The sequence below is a fragment of the Phyllosticta capitalensis genome, assembly GCF_038381095.1.
Source record: "Phyllosticta capitalensis strain CBS 128856 chromosome Unknown BKA78scaffold_6, whole genome shotgun sequence".
Taxonomy (NCBI): domain Eukaryota; kingdom Fungi; phylum Ascomycota; class Dothideomycetes; order Botryosphaeriales; family Phyllostictaceae; genus Phyllosticta; species Phyllosticta capitalensis.
The window spans coordinates 867,962-888,452 of NW_027117444.1; the positions used below are offsets into that span (position 1 = coordinate 867,962).

General features: G+C 41.0%; 5 protein-coding genes across 5 annotated transcripts; 3 read left to right on the forward strand and 2 right to left on the reverse strand.

The window, feature by feature from the left end:
* Nucleotide 1: 1 nt before the first annotated feature.
* Nucleotides 2–1,664, reverse strand: BKA78DRAFT_283682 (apoptosis-antagonizing transcription factor). Its single transcript, XM_066885671.1, has 3 exons — nt 1,567–1,664; nt 1,403–1,505; nt 2–1,349 (listed from the first exon to the last, which is right to left on the reverse strand). The coding sequence occupies exons 1-3, from the start codon at nt 1,634–1,636 to the stop codon at nt 41–43; spliced, it is 1,482 nt and encodes a 493-aa protein (XP_066743299.1). The 5' UTR covers nt 1,637–1,664; the 3' UTR covers nt 2–40.
* Nucleotides 1,665–1,687: 23 nt separating this feature from the next.
* BKA78DRAFT_316480 (uncharacterized protein) lies at nt 1,688–1,938 on the forward strand. The gene has a single exon (XM_066888621.1). The coding sequence runs from the start codon at nt 1,692–1,694 to the stop codon at nt 1,875–1,877; it is 186 nt and encodes a 61-aa protein (XP_066743300.1). The 5' UTR covers nt 1,688–1,691; the 3' UTR covers nt 1,878–1,938.
* BKA78DRAFT_149204 (nucleotide binding protein-like protein) lies at nt 1,873–3,178 on the forward strand. Its single transcript, XM_066882910.1, has 3 exons — nt 1,873–2,055; nt 2,102–2,221; nt 2,282–3,178. The coding sequence occupies exons 1-3, from the start codon at nt 1,956–1,958 to the stop codon at nt 2,860–2,862; spliced, it is 801 nt and encodes a 266-aa protein (XP_066743301.1). The 5' UTR covers nt 1,873–1,955; the 3' UTR covers nt 2,863–3,178.
* A 672-nt stretch (nt 3,179–3,850) lies between these two features.
* Nucleotides 3,851–6,784, forward strand: BKA78DRAFT_283686 (glycoside hydrolase family 92 protein). The gene is made up of 3 exons (XM_066885672.1): nt 3,851–4,093; nt 4,145–5,266; nt 5,316–6,784. Exons 1-3 carry the CDS (start codon nt 3,967–3,969, stop codon nt 6,560–6,562), a joined length of 2,496 nt encoding a protein of 831 aa, XP_066743302.1. The 5' UTR covers nt 3,851–3,966; the 3' UTR covers nt 6,563–6,784.
* A 93-nt stretch (nt 6,785–6,877) lies between these two features.
* Nucleotides 6,878–8,625, reverse strand: BKA78DRAFT_380412 (rhamnogalacturonase A; the record flags this gene model as incomplete). The annotated part of the gene is made up of 3 exons (XM_066892970.1): nt 6,878–7,092; nt 7,148–7,883; nt 7,951–8,625. 3 exons carry the CDS (start codon nt 8,623–8,625, stop codon nt 7,013–7,015), a joined length of 1,491 nt encoding a protein of 496 aa, XP_066743303.1. The 3' UTR covers nt 6,878–7,012.
* Between the last annotated feature and the right edge of the window lie 11,866 nt (nt 8,626–20,491).

Sequence of the window (20,491 nt, forward strand, 5' to 3'; positions counted from 1 at the left end):
TCGGTAATATCATGAATTCTTGCTTCTCAAATATCATCCCTTACTTAGATCCACCAAACAACAATAAGCCTTGCTCTCCAAGATCCTCATCTTCACTCTTCTCTGCTTCCTCCACGGCATCCTCCGCAAGACCAACCTTGCGACCAAACAAGCTGGTGAAGAGCTCCTCGGCTTGCCTTTCTCCCCAGGCGCCTCTGTCTTCAGGGGCCATGAAATTTTGAAGCTTCTCATGCACCGTGTACCGCAATTTTCTGCCCTTGCTAGCCCTTGTGTCTACCTGCTTCTTTGTCTTGGCCTCGCGCGCAGCTTGCCAGTGTGGTACATTGAAGCTCATGCCGGCGAGTGCGCCGGATGCGGTTTCTTCGCTACGTCGCTCCAATAATTCCTTGAGCAACAAGCCGTAAAAGTCTGCGTCGTCGAAAATGTCGGCTGACTCAGTAATGCCAGCATTGGCTTGGAGCGGAGCGCAAGAACGCGGCATGCGCGTCTTCTGGACGAGACGAGACGAATCCGCCAGCTGCGAGGCGAGAATGTCCACCAGGCCCTGTTGCGCGGTGTTGTTGAGTTTGCTCTTGGTTGAAAGAGCAGAAACACCGCGGGCTTTAGCGTTCCATTTCTCCAGCACAGCTTGGCGTTGTGGCAGGCTCTCGGTTTCGTAAGAGTTCATGTGGCTCCAGACTTCTTGCGCTGGCGTGGACGTGCTAATCTCGACACTTTTGCGCTTCTCGCCCGTCCGAGAGGTGTAGAGGCTCTCACGGAGGCCGTTCAATGTGTTCCAAAGATTACACGCGGCTTCCTCAGCAGCGCGTACCGGGTCGTCTCGCGCGTCATCATCATTGGTATTTGCCGCTTGTTGGGCGAACATTGAGTTGGTGGCAACGAGAGCCTTTTGGAGCCTGATTCTGGTGTTGAGGAGCGAGTCGAAGGTTTTCCGCTGTGCCTTCACAGCACGACCTTTTTCGGCATCAGCTCGAGCCGCCTCCGAGAGTGTCGCGGCCACAGTCTTTTGCTCTTCGCTCACGATCTTGCGCAGCTCGGAGCGATCAAAGGCACCCTTGGCCGATTTCGCGCCATCCATGTCCTCATCTTCCTCCTCCTCGTCATCGCTAGAGCCGCTTGTGGCATCTTCCTCCTCTTCGTCATTTTCGTCTGAAGGTCCGCTCCGTTCTTCGTCTTCGTCCTCGGTCCCGTCGCCATTCATGGACGCGCCGTCATCGTCGCTTTCGTCTTCGAAGCCCTTGCCGAACGGATCGTCGCTTTCCTCGTCTTCAATGTTGTTGCGGCTCACTCGTGAACCTTTGTATTTGGGCCCAAGCGGAGCAGCATCCTTTTTGCGCAATTTGCTTTCCCTACTCCAAATCAGCTTTTCTCCTGCGGCCGTTTGTCGCAAATCATTACTGACCCTACTTGGACATAGTGTTCCCTCGCAGCATCGGAGTCGTCGTCGCCGCTGTCCGAGTCTTCGCTGCCGCTCGCAAAAGTGTCAGGCTCCTCCGGATCAAAATCTAGCGAAAGGCAGGCAGTGAGCAGAGCGCAACGTGAACAGACTTAGTCTTGGAAGCTTACCTTTTGGCGCTGGGCCGTCAAGATCAGCGATCTGCTCGGCCAAGGTCTTTGACCGCTTTGGTTTGGCCATTTTGGGTTGGAGTGGTTGGTGAATGGTCGCAACTACAAAATTTCTGGGCCGGCGGATGGAAGAGCAGGGGTCCGAGCGACGCGGTACACGGCTCCCGGGCGGCGCTGCATCGGCCCAACCTCTACTCCTCCACCATCACGACGCCACACTTAGACACAACCTCAGCTTCATGCCTGTCATGCGAGCCCGACTCTTCTCGACCCTCAGGTCGCTCCAACATGAGAATCCATTGGTAGGTTGATTGGAAAACCATGGACACGACAAGCTCACAACTCCAAAGGGCCTGCCGCGCTCCGGCGCACCGCCACAACTTCCTCGAATGCAACGAGGTTTGCCTCAAAAGCGACGAATCCGCGATGTTGGCAAAGTGATTGCCGTTTCCTCGGCCAAGGGAGGGGTTGGAAAGTCAACGATCTCAGGTTGGGATTTTTCAAACTCTATGACTGCTTTTGTTGACTCTGGAAGCAAACCTTGCCCTCTCGTTCGCCCGTCGCGGTTTACGAAGCGGTATCCTCGACACTGACATCTTTGGACCTTCCATCCCTACGCTCTTCAACCTCTCCCAAGAACCCAGGCTGTCGGCAAGTTAGTCCCACCGGCAGGAATCATCGCGTCCGCTTCTCCATCATCTGACTTGGTTCCAAGACAACCAACTAATCCCTCTGTCCAATTACGGTGTCAAGTCCATGTCCATGGGTTATCTCGTGGGCGAAGATGCTCCCGTCGTCTGGCGCGGGCTGATGGTCATGAAAGCGCTCCAGCAACTGCTCCACGAGGTTGAATGGGGCGGTCTCGATGTGCTTGTGCTTGATCTGCCACCCGGCACTGGCGATGTCCAACTCACCATCACCCAGCAGATTGAGCTTGACGGCGCGGTGATTGTATCGACTCCGCAAGACATTGCTCTTCGGGACGCTGTCAAGGGCATCAACATGTTCAAAAAAGTCAACGTCCCCATCACGGGTTTTGTGGAAAACATGGCCATGTTCCACTGCCCTCATTGCAATACAGAAACGCCAATTTTTACATCAGCAAGCGGGGCCACCCAATTGCGTGACCGCTTCCAGGAGCTTGGTGCTGAGCTCTTGGGGAGCGTCCCCCTGCATCCAACAATCTGTACGGACGCAGATCGTGGGTGTCCAACTGTGGTGGCGGAGCCAGATAGCGTAAGAGCAAGGGTGTTTGGGGAGATTGCTGATGCAATTGCAAAGAAGATTGCGCTGTAAGACGTAGCAGCCGGTACACAGTCATGCTCATGGGCGAGGCATGCGTATACGAAAATCTGTTTGTCGTTGGAAACGTGCAGCGCATGTGGTGTAAACAAGGGGACGGTAAGGGGTGTTGTTTACACAGGATGGCTGCGGGAGATGGACGGCAGATCCGTCTGTGCGCCGTTCGTGTTTTCGAAAGGCCGTAAGCCTGCCGGATGTGTGTCAAGGTTCCATCAAGGTTGGCAAAGATTGGCTTTTAGGCTTGTCAGTCGTCGACGGGCTCGGGAGCCCGAACTAAGACGGCACAAGTCAAAGTTTGGCGGTGTGGACGACAACCTTTAACCATAACGTCGATAGAGCAGGCGAAGCTCGGGAGATCACAAAAAGAGGTTGCCGGGCTGGGCGTACGAGAACCACGACGCTACTGCTGCTACTCCGCCCCGCCGTCTTTCACTTTAGTGTTTTGGGATGACGTGCACGACAGAACGGCAGCCATGCTCCTTCGACGGCACAGAAGACGCGGACACTAACCCGCTTCTCTCTCGTATACCGTCAACCAATGCCAACCAAAAAAAAAAACACCAACAACATGCCTAGCCACCCTCACACCCGCCATCTTTTTTACCCATCCGCTCACTTCCGTCTCCATGTCTTGGGCAAAGCTTCGTCACTGGTTTATTGTTCCGTTTCAGCGGGCCCGGCTCGCTGTTAACTGTAATCTCCCTTTTGCTTTTGGAAAGAGCCCGTTTCCAAGCCAACCCTTGTCGCTTCCCCAGGCTCTTCGTCTCGCTTGGAGCCGCTAGTCTGGTAGGATCCCTAGCTATAGGGGCTCACGGCCTTAGAAATCCTACGGAAGAATACCTTCCTATTTCAACGACTGTCGTAGAACCAACGATATGCCTGCGCGTGCTCTAGGTGCCTCCTTGGCATTTCCATCCCGCCCTGGCATTTCGACGGCCATTACTCTCTTCGTACATGGCTAGGGGATGGGAAATAAACCCCGCACACAAGGCTGGGTGGTTATTTCTGTGCTTAAATGCTGTGTTGCTTGTCTTCGCCTTTATGAAAAAGTGAGGCCCCGATTTTTGTTCGCCGACGATCACCGACTTCCAAGGCAACATGGGTTTGAAAGGAGTCACCACGCTTTTGTTGGCGACTTTGGGGACTTTCCCCACTGCTGCGCAGCAGCTTCTGGAGAGGGATAATCTCGAATTCGTTAATCAACTCATTGGGTCTTTGAATGGAGGTTCGTGGTCCAGTTGTCGAGTCAAAATTGCGCTCTTCTGACCTCCGCCAGGCAATGTTTTTGTCGGCGCAACCAGGCCATATGGAATGGCCAAGGCCTGCCCCGACACAGACAGCCAATTGAACCAAGGAGGATTTGTCTCTGATGGGTCCAACGTCACTGGGTTTTCCGCAATGCACGACTCCGGTACAGGAGGATCACCTTCCCTTGGTATTTTCGCCTTTTTCCCCGAACCTGGATGCCCACAGGACGACATCAACAATTGCAAGTTTCCCAAGAAGGCGCGGAAAGTCAAGTACCGCAACGACACTGTCAGGGCTTCTCCCAACTTTTTCTCTATTCAGCTCGAGAACGGTGTCACGGTGGACATGACGTCCGCCGTGCATTCATCGCTCTTCAGATTCAAGTTCCCGCAACCTGATGCGAGCATCAACGCAAGAAGCCCAATGCTTCTGTTGGACCTGACGGATTTGTCCGACTCCCGAGGGGATAACGGTACCATCAGAGTCGATGGGTCGACTGGAAGAATGACCGGCAATGCTCGTTTCAATGCCAGTTTCGGACAGGGAAGCTACGTCGCATACTTCTGCGCCGACTACAGAAGCGGAGGCATTCGGGACAACGGTATTTTCGTTAACAGCAGAGCGAGCGCCGACGTCAAGGACCTGGTCATTTCCAAAGGTATCAACGGTTACCCGCTTCCCGGGGGTGGCTTCACGCGCTTTACCCAGTCGGGCGAAGTTTTGGCCAGAATTGGTGTTAGCTTGATCAGTGAAAACCAAGCATGCCAGAGCGCCGAGCGCGAGATTCCAGACTTCGACTTCCAAACCACTCAAAATCAGGGTGTTGATGAGTGGAGGGCAAAGCTCAGTCCCATTTCGGCGTCCACCACAGGCGTCAATCGCGATCTCCTCGTCAACTTCTACAGCGGCATCTACCGGACATTTGTCAATCCTCAGGACTACACTGGAGAGAACCCATTATGGCAAAGCGACGAGCCCTACTTCGACTCCTTTTACTGCCTTTGGGATCAGTTCCGGTCACAACTTCCATTCCTTACCATCGTTGATCCCAGTCAAGTAGAGCGAATGATTCGATCGCTCATTGACACCTACCGCTATGTTGGTTGGCTGCCGGACTGCCGCATGACACTGACCAAAGGCTACACGCAAGGTATGCCACGTAGAGTTACATGAAAGAACTTATGCTAATCTTGACGTAGGTGGCTCCAACGCGGATGTTGTTTTGACGGATGGTTACTTGAAGGGTCTGACCTCCGGCATCAATTGGGATGATGGTTACAAGGCCATTGTCAAGGATGCCGAAGAGGAGCCTTTTGATTGGTGCTGTCAGGGCCGCGGAGGTCTCGATAGTTGGAAGCGGCTTGGTTACATTCCTGTCGAGGACTTTGACTACAAGGGCTTCGGAACCTTTACGCGCAGTATCTCGCGCACCCTCGAATACTCGTACAACGACTTCTGCATTTCGGAATTCGCCAGAGCTGCTGGTGGTCGCGATATCGACGTCACAAAGTACCGGGACCGAAGCGGGAATTGGCGGAATCTATACAAGAGTACTCAAACGTCCAACTTTGGCAACGGTTCCAACACTGGCTTCACTGGCTATTACCAGCCACGCTATTTGAACGGCACTTTTGGCTTCCAGGACCCTCTGGCTTGTTCACTCGTCGATCCAGTCCAGGGGAGGTCCTGCTCGTTGCAGGTCAATTCGGTGGAATCCTACGAGTCAAGCATTTGGGAGTACATGTTCTACGTCCCCCACGACCAGGCAACCTTGATCAGTACCCTTGGTGGACCGACCGAATACGTTCGACGTCTGAATTACCTCCACGACCAAAACATCACCTATATCGGCAACGAGCCTTCGTTCCTCACCGTCTATCAGTTCCACTATGCTGGCAGGCCCGCGGAGTCTGCTCGCCGCATTCACTACTACATCCCACGCTCCTTCGGCATCACTTACGATGGTCTGCCTGGTAACGATGATTCGGGAACTCTGGGTGCCTATGTTGCATTCTGCATGATGGGCCTTCCTGTCATGCCGGGACAGAATGTGTACCTCATCACCCCGCCCTTCTTCGAGAGCGTCAACATCACCAACCCGACGACGAACCGAACTGCTATCATCCGGAACATTAACTTTGATCCCAGCTACAAGAATATCTTTATTCAGAACGCGACCTTGGACGGACAGCCGTACACGAAGAACTGGATTGACCACTCTTTCTTCACTGAGGGCAAAGAGCTTGTACTCACTCTGGGTGACAAGGAAAGCACTTGGGGCACGAGCGTCAATGATCTGCCGCCCAGTCTCGGAACGTATGACACTAGGCCGTCCGCTCGCAAGCGCAGTGGTTCGGGTGGCAGCCCGCTGCGCCCGCGCGCACCACCAGCCGGCATGGAGTTCGTCGGCAAAGGTGGCATCATGGATCTCGGTTCGGGACACTAAGAGCTGTCGCTGCATGAGTAATGTCCTTTGTACACATTTCGTAGAAATTCTTGTAGTTCGGATTCTCCGATTGTGAAAATTGTTCAACATACTTCTCTCCCTTCAGATCGTCAGATCAAGTTGACAACACACTGGAGTCGCTGTGCTCGCTATGCCACGGTTGAAAAGTAACGACAGGAGATTGAAAGGATCAAAAGGCCACGGAAGGACGTGAAGTGAGAGGACAACACTTTAGAATTCCAAGATATGAGCAGCATATTTTTACCTGCACGAGGTTCAAATGATCCAGTTCATAAGTGCAATTACCATGACCTGCTGCCATCGCTGCCAGTCGTCAGACAGTGTCGCACTTCGCCCCTTCCTTCGTCCATCTCCGTTGCAATTATGCCCCATATCCCTCTACTTTGGTAAAAGAGATGCGTATCAGCACTGATGCAAAAGTTAGAAGGATTAAATGAAGACACGCTTTGCGGCGGCGTCCGCGCCCCGGCGACGTCGAGGCTGCCGGGGAAGAGTGGGGCCCCGTTTCTCTGTCAGGTTGTTAGTACGAGGATTAAAACTGAACGCGGGAATCTTAAGTCGTACGCATCTTGACATTTTGCGCCGCAGCTGCCGGCTGAGCCTGCGGCTTTCCTCCAGTAGTTCCTCCACCACCACCACCACCTGCTGCCAACGGCTTCAACGGCTGTATACCCGGGAAGAAGGCCTTTGGAAATGCGGGGATAGGAATTTCCTGCGTCGTGCCGAAGTGGTTCTTCAAATCGTCCTCCAACCTAGGCGCCTCATATCCACTGGCTGGCGCATCTATCAGCTGCGATGTCGAAGGGTACGACCCACCAGCCCCTGGCTTGAGACAACCACCCTTGCCATATGCGCTCTTGCACTCGTTCTTCAATTGATTCCCCTGCTCCGTCCCCATTACGACATCTTCCAGCGTGACGTCCTTGCATGGCACAGCATCCGCGCACACGGCTTTCAGATAGCCCCGCTGAGCGCCGTTGGCCATGCGCCCTTTCCAGTTTGTCGCGACAATGCCGGTAATCTGCACGCCGTTGCCACTCACAGGCTTCTGGCCCATCCAATTTTGATCAATGTCCAACCCGTAGGCATTTCCGTGCCCGATGAAGTTTTCGAACTTCACATTTGCGACGGTGCCCCCGCCGCCTTTCGATTTTATCAAGATCATGGCGTTGGAGGACACAGTGTAAACGTTTTTGTAGTGAATGTTGGATATATCGGTGTTTGCCGGGAGTGACCCAAGGCCGCAGCCGCCGCTCCAGTTGCAGTAGATGCTTTCTATGAGGAGGAACTTGGATGGCGACTGTTTTTATATCTGAGTTAGCATCGAAGAGGGTTACCAGCAGTCAGGACCGCGGCGGAGTACTTACCTTGACTGTCACGCACTCGTCCTTATTTGTAATCATACAGTCATGAATCCAGAGATTGGTACCCCAAACATCGATACCATCGGTGCCGCCTAAAAAGCCGCCGCGAATCACCAAGTTGTAGATCTCGCCGTTGGTACAAGTGTCGATGACAAGATGGAATGAAGGAGAGTCGACAAGCGCAAAGTCATGCGCAGAAAAATCGGTCGTATCCCAAAATCTCAAAAGCCTCGGTCCAGTGCCACTGCGCGCACCCTGGTGGAACTCGAAGCCGTTGCCTTGAATGGCACCACCTCCCGTACCGGAGAAGACCTCAACGTCTCTAGTATGCTCGATCATAATCATATTGTCGGCGACTTTCCCAGTGCGATAGATGACGCCGTCGAGCTGCAGCGCCCAGGCGACGCCGCCGGCCAGCTTCACCCAAGTGGACATGGCGTAGTCGCCCTTGGGGATCACGACGACGCCGCCGCCTTTGCAGGCGGCATGCGCTTTGAAGAGAGCGGGCCCAAGGTCTGTGGACTTGTCCGCCTTTGCACCAAACTGAGTCACATCGCAAACCTTGACCCCTCTCTTTTGCTCGATGGTTGTTTTTGGCCCAACTGGACCGGATAGTTGGCCGGACACGAAGGAGGGAATGAGGCACAGGGCCGTAAGGAACGTGGTGGGAAAATGCATCGAGAGCGCTGTTCGTAGGAAAAGAGCGACGATAGATGAAAAGAAGGACTCAAAAATCGCAGCAATGTGGATGAAGACAGCTAAGGCGCATTCATGATATTAAAGGAAAGCGTCAGCGGATAGCCAGGCCATCATTGGACGGAAGGTGTATCTTGGAAAAATGGCGTTGAGGTGACATGAGAAGTGTTGCAGCATCTCATTTGGTTAGACTCTGGCCAGCGTCATTCGTCAGGGGACACAGCTCCCACTCAAGGGAAAACCACCGTTCGGCCAAGGCCTGTTGTAAGGATCCCAGATCCTGAGCCTCTCTGCCTCTCTTTTCGCCATCAGTCTATGCACGTCAGGCGTGACATGCAGGTGTGGTTTGGGGCCTTGTTACGACGTCAACTGATCACTATCCAGGTCGCACCCCATTCTGATGGACTCGAGCTCCATGAAATTCGTCAGGCTGCGGAGAAGAAGGTGAGTGATGAGTTGACAGATGAAACATGATGGCCAGCCATGATCTACATTCAGCTCCGACTGTGTTGCGGGGTATCCCGCTCCGCCCTATGCAGGTACACAGGTACGATTACGAAGGGCTCCTGCCATCGGCGCCGGCCGAATGAACCACCGACAAGAAACAAGACGACGACTAATTTCATGACCAGCCTCTCACGGCCTTGAGCTGCGGTCAATTCTCCCTTTTCGGCCTCTTTGCTCTGCAATAAGGTTTGGAGAAAACAACAAGCGTGAGGTTTGCGGCTCTGAATTGAATTGTGATGAATTGAGTCCTGTTTCCCGGCTCTTCACTAGTCTCATGTGACAGCTTCAACCGTCGATCGGAAGGCGCAAGAAGCGAGAGCCATTCCTTAGGCAGAGTCAAGCACTCCGGACATTGACGGTACTCTGACTTCGGTTTTCAGCATAAATGCCAAGATTGAGAAAAACAATTGAACAGTTCTTGCTTGGAGAGATTACCATAATTTCACACAGCTACACCCACTAACATGCCCTTTAATTGGCTACCTAGTTTAATCTTTAACATCAGGGTGTGTTTATTTTAGAAGACCTAAGGGAAGGGTAAGCAAAGGTAAGCTACCTAATTAGCTATCTTTAATTTAAGGGCTAAAGTAAACAAAAGAAGCCTCTATTATATAGGGGGTAAGGTGTAATCTCCTTTAAACAAGAGCAGTTCAATCAATCTTAGCATTTATACTAAAAACTAAAGTTAGAGTATTATATAATACATGGTCCCTATAGCCACTGCATTCTTATTAATAACAGCTATGTTGTTAAATAATCTAAAGGCTCTCTGCAGGCAATGTTACGTATCTAATTAATAGAGAGAAAGGCTCGTTATTAGGCTCTTAGCAGCGCTTAGTTAATCTATAGATTTCTAGTTAAAAGAAGGATGGATAATTAATTAGTATATATTTACTATATATCTAGAAAGTTACATATCTACTACAACTTAGTTTTAACCCTATTTATAAGTTAACTTACTACTTAATTCTCTACCTAATTTGCTACTTAACTTGCAGCTTTATTCTATACCTAATATACTACTTAGTTTACTACTAAAGCTATTTTAAAATTTGTTGCTATTTATTTATTAATATATATAAATTAGTAATTTCTCTTCTTAGTCTATTTATTTAGTTTAACGTCCCTCTTAAGTTAATAACTATAAGAGATAGGGATAGGTATCCTAGTAGTCTAGAGCTATATATAGAATAGTGCCTATTAGGTTTAAACTATAGTATAATATATTATAGTATAATAGTTAGTAATTTAGTTTAGTAGGATACTACTCTATTAGAATAGACTTACCTATTCTAGGAACTATTATTTATTTATTTATTTAGTTTAACATCCCTCTTAAGTCGATAACTATAAGAGATAGGGATAGGTATCCTAGTAGTCTAGAGCTATATATAGGATATTACCTATTAGGTTTAAACTATAGTAGACTATTATACTAATTTATAGCATTCCCTTTTTATATTTATTTTTATTAATTATAGTTGGACATTTCAGGCTAAGCCCTTATAGGAAAATTACCAAATTGGTAATATAGGTAAATATAAGTAAATACTAAGTAAGTGTATATTTTAAAGTAAAATAGTAGTATTTTATAGGTAGGGGAGCTAAATATAGGAAAGTTATAGGAAACCTTAACTTTATAGTAAAAGCTATAAAATTTATAGGTTATTCTATATACCTTCCTATCTCCTTAACTCTTCTACTAGGTGTCTTATTAGTCGTTATACTACTATTTAGTAGCTATTTTTATATTTTTAATAAAGGCTAGTATAGCCTTTATATTTTCCTGATTTTTAAAAAGGTTTTTAATACTTAATAAGGGGATGACTTGTAACTAAAAAGGTTAAGATAATAATTAAGAAACAATACAAAGGTATCTATATAATATTAATATAGACACCCTAGCTATTATTCTTAGGGACTTTAATTCCTACCACCCTTAGTAGGACCCTTATAACCCTAAATTACCTAATTTAGCAAGGCTAGTAGAATGGTTAGAAGCTAATAGATTATCCCTAGTAAATACTATAGGTGAAGGGACCTTTTATAGGCCTAACCTAGTTAGGGAATCTATAATAGACCTAACCTTTACTACTAGGAATATCCTAGAAAAAGTACATAATTAGCAGACTCTTAGGGATATAGGATCTAACTATTACAGTGTTTTCTTTACTATCTATAATTCTAATTCCTTATTAGTAGATAATCCCACCTATACGCAAAGATATAACCTTAAAAAGGCAGATTGGGTTAAATTTAACTCTAATCTAGTAGAATTAGTAGAGAATAGTTCTATACTAAACTCTAATGACCTACTAAGCCTAGAATAAAGGACTAGGACCTTAGATATACTAAATTAAGACCCTCTTTTAATAAGAGACCTTGATAAATTAGCTAAGGAGCTTAGTAATTTAATTACTACCTCTGTAAATAATAGCATACCTAAGATATCTAATAAGCTTATATCTAAGCCTTGGTAGGACGATTCTCTTACTAATTTAAGGATAGAATATAAGAGAAAGAAAGCCTAAGTCTTATACTTAGATACTACTAGTATAAGAGCCTGCTTAACTACTAAAAATAAGTATTTTCTAGCTATTAAAAAAGCTAAAAAAGAATATTAGGAGCAGTTCCTTTTAAATATAGACTTAAAGTTTATATTTAAGGCTATAGACTATACTAAGGATAGTAGGGTAGACTTTATACCTTATATTAAGTCTATATTAGGGGAATTAGCTAATTCCTTTAATAAAAAATACTATACTTTTAGGGATATACTATTTCCTAAGCCCCCTACCGCTCCACCTATTATATAGGATAACTACACCTCTAATAATAGCTAGAAATAGCCTAAGTTAGACTATAAGAAGCTAGAAATAGCTTGTTCTATATAAATAAAAGGGAAAACCCTAGGACTAGATGCTATAAATCAAGATATTATTATAGCTGCCTATTGTGACGATCCTTAGTATAGGTAGATAGTTGTTATAGGCAACATTATAGGCTAGGGCTATATAAGGATTCTACTAGCAATTCCTCTTACTACTATTAGGTGGTAGGGTACATAATCCTCACTTAGCTATATATATACCTAAGTTACTACTACACCCTTAACCCTCTTATAACACTACCTTTAGTATATCTAGCTTAGTAATAATTATCACCACCTCTTTTAGCCCTATCTACTAGGTTTATAACACTTACTAAAGGTCATCCCTATATCTAAAATATATATACCTACTTATATAGTAAAATATATACTCTTTAGGCCTCTTTTCTTACCTCTAAGTTAATAGCACCTATACTAGATTATTTAATAGCAATATACACACCTACCTAACTCCTTACTTTACCTTTACCCTACTAGTAGACTTAGGTAAAAACTACTACATAACAATAAGAGCTTTAACATCTACCTAGACCATAGATATATACTATAATATACTAATTAACTACAGCCTAGAAAGCTATAGGACCCACTCACATAATAGCTAATTAGCTATAAATTAGATCTACTAACTTCTAGGCATTAACTAACCTAATCTATAGCTATAGCAGGAACTTTAAAAGGACTATTACTAGCAACTAGTTTAGTAACTATATATAGCTTATACTTTACACTACCTATAAATAGCTCCTAATCCTTAACAACTACTACAAGACCCTTAGCACTAGTAATAAAGACCTCTAAAAGAAGCTTAAGGCTACTAAGTAGAAGAGGAATAACTAGTAAGAGAAGTATAACACTATAAAGCCTAAGTACAATCAAAGTAAGATTAAATACAAGGAGATTAAGGTAAAGTATAATAAGCTTAAGAAGGATAAGCCTACCTTAAGTAGTACTAATAATAATAATTAGTAGATTACTAGCCTCAAGCAGTATATTACTAACCTTAAGCTAAAGCTTACTAATACACAGACCACACTTACTAACACCTAAGCTATAATCCGCGCGGCTAATATACACACTAATAGAAATAATAATAGTTACACATATCCTTATATAAAGGACCTACCTGAGTTTAATAGTAAACATAAAGTGTATATAGGTTAGAAAGGAAAGATAAGTATTAAGCTTTTATATAATATAGTAACTTTTAATAATAATAGTAAGGTTACTTCCTACATTCTCTTATACCTTAATAGTTCTACTCTAGAGGTATTTATTTACCTTATTAAGCTTAATAGTTTAGGCCGCGCTATATATAGCTCCTTTAAGCTTTAGTATAAGCTTAACTCTCTTTATAGTATTAAGAACCTTAAGGGTGATATAATTACTAAGCCTAGTACTCTTAAGTAGGAGGGTACTTAACTCTATAAGTTCCTTATAATATTCTAGACTCTTACTAACTATATAGGTTAGGATAATAATACCACTAAGAAGTTACTCTTTATTAAGCTTTAATATTTAACTTTCCACCTTACTACTTCTTAGTACTACTATTTACTTAATAATATTATCACCTTCCTTATAGAGAATGCTACTATATAGGAGGCTTGTAATCATGCCTATAGTATAAAGAATAAGAAAGATAATAGTATAGATAGCAATAATAGAGGTACTTATAGCTAAGGTAATAGTTATAGGGGTTACTATAGCTATAGAGGATACCACAGTAGATATAGTAGTTCTTCTACTAGTACTAAGGATAATAAGAAGGATAGTAATACTAACTACTTATACAAGTATAACTATAGTACACACAATATATTAGGAGTCTAGTACTATAACTATAATAGCTATAGCTATCTAAGCAAGGACTACTAAGAGCTAAAGAAGGTTTATATAGTTTATATTATTAATAAGCCTACTAATAAGGTAGAAAACTAGTGCGCTCTCTTAAAGTTATAAAGGGAGCATAGAAGGATAGTAATAGGAAGAAGATCTTAGAACAACTACCTAATAGGTACAAATTAAATACTTATTCCACTACTATCAACATATATATTAATAGATATATTATCCTATTAAAGGCCCTTGTAGACTCTAGCTATAGAGGCTATATATATATTAACAAATATAGTACCCTATACCTTATTAAATATAGGGCTATAAAGATACTACTTAAATACCTATAATAGGCACCTCTATTAAACAATACTTACTCCTAACTAGCTAGATAAGTTATATTAGTAATAGCAACTAGAGTTAGTTACAGCTACTACATAATTAATAGTAAAAGCAACTACTACTACTAATAAGGAAGAGTAAGAACTAGAAGCAACTAATACTATAGTACCCCTAGAAGATAACCTAACTAATAAGGTCTCTACCATAGAGGTTAATAGTAATAATAAAGAGGTTAAGAAGGACCTAGTAAAGATACTAGATAAGATCCTTATAGCTAATTAAGCTAATTCTATAGAGATAATAGCTCTATCTAAGGCTGTAAAAGACCCTAAGTCCCTATATAAGATATAAGATTAGCTTATTTATATTATAGATAAAATCTATATACCTAACTATACTAACCTTAGGGCTCACCTCCTCTATTATATATATAGGTAGCTAATACTAGGCTACCTAGGCTTATAGTATATAAAGAAGGTTATTAGTAAGCGCTACTACTTCCTAAAGATAGGAGAGATAATTACTTAATAGTACTATAACTATAACTTATATTAGAAGAACTAGATTATATAAGGAATAAATAGCTATATAGAACTACTCCCTATTAACAAATATATATAGTAAGACTTAACCTTGGACTTTATTACTAGTCTTAAGAGGACTATAAATAGTAATAATACTATCCTTATTATATATAATCAATTTAGCAAAGCTAAGTACTTTATTAAGTACACAGCTTACAATAGCAGAACAAGCACCTTAAATATAGCTAAACTACTCTTAAAGTAAGTATTCTCTTTACATAGCCTTCTATACTTAATAGTATCCGACCAAGGACCTTAATTTATCTCTAAGGTATAGACTAAGGTAATATAATACCTTAAGATCAAGCTTAAGCTTACTATACTATATTACCTATAGTTAGATAGGCAGACTAAGTAAGCTAATTAAGAGCTTAAGAATTACCTCTACTACTTTATAAATTACAAGTAAGATAATTAGGAAGATTAGCTACTAATTATAGAGATAGCTATAAATATACTCTATAATAATTCTACTAGCAACTTACTATTCTTTATTTACAACATATTTAAGCTATATATAAGCTATATATAAGCTTTAACTATATACCTATACCTAAAAAGCCTTACTCGCGTGTAAAGCACATTGCAGTAGACTATATTAAAATAATTAAAGAGATATAGAAGCACACATATAATATCCTAACCCTTACTAAATAATATTAGGCATTCTAAGTAAATAAACACCAACAAGACCTAGGTATCAAGGTAAACAACATAGTTTATATAGATATAAAGTATATAGATATAGGTAGACCGCGCAAATTTAGCTACTAATAGATAGGCCTATATCGCGTGGCAACTATATAAGGTAATTAGGTTATACTAGACCTACTATAGGGTTTATACTATATTAACAAGTTTAATATTAAGTACCTTATACTTATTAGCAATAACCTACTCCTAGGTTAATATAAACTACTACTACTACTAGTATTAGATGATAAGCACTAAGAGGAGTTCTTTATTAAAGAGGTGCTTAATATATATATTAACTATAGTATACTCTAGTTCTATATTAAATAGGAGGGATATCTAGATCACCTAATATAGTAGGATATAGACTTTAGTAAATTTAATAGTGCTAAGTTATAAGGAGAGTAAGTATAGGTACTACTTACTAACTAGATAGACCTAATTTAATAATAACTAGTCCTTAGGATAAGGACTTAGAGAGGAGGGGGGTAGTATAACAATCCTTAGTATAGGTAGATAGTTATTATAGGTAATATTATAGGCTAGGGCTATATAAGAATTCTACTAGCAATTCCTCTTACTACTATTAGGTAGTAGGGTACATGATCCTTACTTAGCTATATGTGCGCCTAAGTTACTACTATACCCTTAACCCTCTTGCAATACTACCTTTAGTACATCTAGCTTAGTAACAATTATTACCACCTCTTTTAGCCCTATCTACTAGGTTTATAACACCTATAAGGCCTATCCTAGTACCTTTTATAGGGTATATAGTTTACTATTTAATAGTAGCTATTACCCTAAAGTATAGAGATAAGCTATTAGCATAGTTTTAAGAAAACCTAATAAGCTAGACTATACTAGTCCTAGGTCTTATAGGGTAATTTCCTTATTAAACTACCTTAGAAAAATAAATAAGAGAATTATAGCAAAGAGATTAAGCTATTTAGCTAAAACTACTTATCTACTAGACCCTAGTTAAACAACTAATAGAACTAACCACTAAATTTTCCGCCAAGACCGGCTCTATTTAAAAGAGCGTACTTAATATACCTAGGGCACCAATTTTCTACTTTAGAAAAGCACGCGCTGCTGCGCTGCAAGGGGTAGAAGATTAGGAAACTAGGGGTTAAACTTTATATATAAAAAGCACTACTAAGGTATTATAGAAGAGACTAGACTAGAACCTTTATATTAATAGATCTAGAGTACCTTTTAGAAAATAGAAACTACTATTAGATAGAGTATAAATTAAGCTCTCTAGTAGTACTAGTAGTAATACCTTATAACTATAAATAGGTATAAAATTTAAGTTAGGGTTCCTAGTATAAAAAAGGTACTTTAAGAGCCTAGACTTAAATCTACTAGGATTTAGTAGTAGAAAGGACTAGGGGTAGTAGTCTAGCTTCTAATAATACTATTAGGTTAAGGGGTTACCTCTTAAATAGCTCTACTAGACCCCTAGGCCCCTACCTTACCCCTAGTCTATTTAGGACCTAGGAGAACTATTAGGTAAATAATACTATTTACTCCTTACTACCTCTACCCCTAGACTACTATAGGGTAGCCTAGGATATAGTATAAATCTTAGGGAAATAGACCTAGTAATTCTAGAGATCTTATCCTAAACCTTTACCTAGGCTAAACTACCTAGTTAGCCTCTTCTAGGGCTAGAATAAAAGATTATAAAAGTAGAAGAATTACCTACTAAATTTCCCCTTATAGAAGTTAATACTAGTATTAAGACTATACTAAAAGAATTAGAGATCTATAGCTAGGATCTATAGAAAGAGAAAAGGTACTTAGAATCTTAGAAGAGAAAGAAGAGTCTAGATCTATATAAAATAGACTAGATCCCTAAAGGAGTATTTTAGATATTACTAAGCCTCTCCCTAGCTACTAAGAGTCTAGACTATAGTCTAGAAGAACTTAGAAAGTTTAAAGAGTCTAGAAAGGTATAGAGCTAGAATAATCCTTCTAGAAGGATTTTAACTAGCCCTAAGATCTAGAGTCTAGACTATTAGTTAAAAGAGTTAATCCTAGCTACTAGAGAAGTATATAAGAGAGGCTTACTCTCTCTCTCTAAATAGATCTCTAGTAATAATTATATTTATAATTCTACTCCTACTCCTTACTTCTCTACTTATCTATTAACTTAATTACTAAGACCTAGTACCCTAGACTTATTTTATTAAAGCTATACTTACTATATCTTAGTAAAATATACTAAGACTAGTAAAGAATACTTAATAGAATCTAAAGAGAAGTATTATCTTACCTCCTCCTTACCTACTCCCTAGTATAAGGTTATATCTACTTATACTAGGTTATACTAAGAGACCTAAGGCCTATAGCTCCTTCTTAGCTATAACTAACTTAGTAGGCTTCTATTAAGATAGATCCTATCTCTAATAAAGGTAGGTTAAACCTAGGTATATATTACTATCCCCTAGTAGTTAATATTTATATCCCTTTTAATAGGGTTATATATTATAGTAGATTAAGGTATTATATAGTACTACCTACTACTACTACTAAGCAGCTTTAGTACTTACCTATCTTAGGAAGTACCTAGGGAGATACTATAATAACAGAGCTTTAGCTTATTATTAAGACTAACTTATCTAACTATATTATAGTAGGAGTCCTTTCCTAGTATAGTAATAATAGCCTCCTTTACCTAATTATGTACTTTAGCTATAAGAACAGCCTAGCTAAGTATAATTATAAAATCTACAACAAGGAGCTTATAGCTATTATATGCTGCTTTAAGGAATAGAGGTCTAAGTTAGAGGGTAATACTATAGGTATACTAATTAAGGTAATTACTAACTACTATATCATAGAGTACTTTATAATAACTAAGCAACTCTCCTATTATTACGCTTGCTAGAGTAAGTTCCTTTTATAGTTTAACTTTAAAATCGCCTATAATCTAGGTAAGCTCTATAAACTAGATACCCTTACTTAATACACTTAGGACATGCTACTACTATATAAGTACTTTATTACTTAAGCTATCCTAAAACTATATAACCTTGCACTAGGGGTAGGTATATATATATTATACCTATGCTAGACTATGCTCTCCTTACTACCTTCCCTAAGGCAAGATAATTACAATTGTGCTGTATACTTTATGCTAGCTAACAAGCCCTAGCTGCTACACCTCTACACTATACACCTTAAGGATATAGGCTAAGTTATCTAGAATATATATAAGCTTAATAATAAGAAGTATATATAGGATAAATAAGTCTAGGAGGTCCTAGAGGCTAAGAGAGAGGGTAAGCTACACCTTAATAATATAACTCTAGCTAAGTATAAGGAACAAGATAGCGTCCTAATCTATAGTAGTAAAGTATAGGTCCTAGATATTAATAACGCATATAAGTATCTACTATACTATACCTACAACTTACCTATAGCTAGTTATCTAGGAGTAGCATATATATATAAGATCCTACAATAGAACTACTACTAGCTAAAGATGTTAGACAAAGTTAAAGACTATCTTAAAGGCTATTTTATGTGCAAGTAAGTAAAGTCTTAAAGAGGACTATAGAATTATAGACTATTATACCTACTTCTAGTCTCCTAAGCTTATAGCAAGGACATATCTATAGACTTTATAGTAGAGCTACCCCTAGGTAATATGACTAGTTCTAAGAACATCCTAACTATTATTAACTAACTTACTAAACAGGTATAATTCTGTATAACTAACAAGTTAGACAGCTATACTATAGCAAATCTATTTATAAGAGAGTAGTTTAGCAAAGAAGGACTACCTAATACTATAGTATCTAACTAAGGTCCGCAATTTATAAGCAAATTCTAGAGAGCTATATATAAGATGCTCTCTATTAATATATATCTATTATTATCTTATCACCCTTAAATAGATAGCTAGACTAAACAACTATATTAGGAACTAGAGTAGTATCTCTACTATTTTATACTATTTAAGTAGGATAATTAGGAGAGCAAGCTTCTACTTACTAAGTTTACTATTAATAACTATATTAACGCGTCGACAGGGCTTACACTATAGTGTGGCATGGTCGCTCCTAATTTTGTCTTTTTAGCTCTTTGATTTACACCCGCTTAGCGTTATGTTTTTCCATTTAGCACCTTGTTTTTGTACCTAGTTAGGCTTTTAGCATTTACCTATTTTAAGCCTTCCTAGTTGAACTGCAATACCCCTCTTTAGCAGCCTAAGTCTAAACACTATATATAACTCTCTTATACTATATAAACTAGTATCACCTGGTGGTTTCATACGCGCGCAACTATTACTACTAGCAACTACTAAGATAAGGTTGTAATATAGGATTTAGGTATCTATAGATTAGGTTACTTAGTATTTAGGATTTAGTGCTTTATTTAGGTTTTTTAGCATTATAGGACTAGTAGAAAGATACTCCTTTATATTAATAGATATTTAGTCGCGCGACTATAGACTAGAATAGTATAGAAGAATTAAGACTTATGTTTTTAACCTTAATTGCGACCATTACTTATTGATTATCTTAGTTACTTTTTAGTGTGCTACTATCTTGATTACTTATGTATAATATCTTACTATCTTTACTACCTAATCTCTTATATCTAGGTTACTATTAGCTTACTTAGTTGATACCTTTACTTTATATACCTACTACTATTTACCTACCTCTCCTAACCAGCTTTTATACCCCTAAGCTAAGCAGTTAATGCATAGCTAGCATATACCTATAGTTTTTAGTATAGCTTCTATAGAATTAAGTCTTACTTAATAATACAGGCTTAGGCACTAGTATTAAGACTTACATATTATAAAGGTATATTACCCTAGCTAACTATATATAATCTCTTTTATATATTATTTCTCCTACCTTTTATATGTTTTGCTTTTATGGTCTTGAAAAGATTTATTTAAAGTAGGTGTGTAGTGTGTACTATACCTTAATTATATTTTATTATTCTTATTAACCTTTTTCTTTACTTC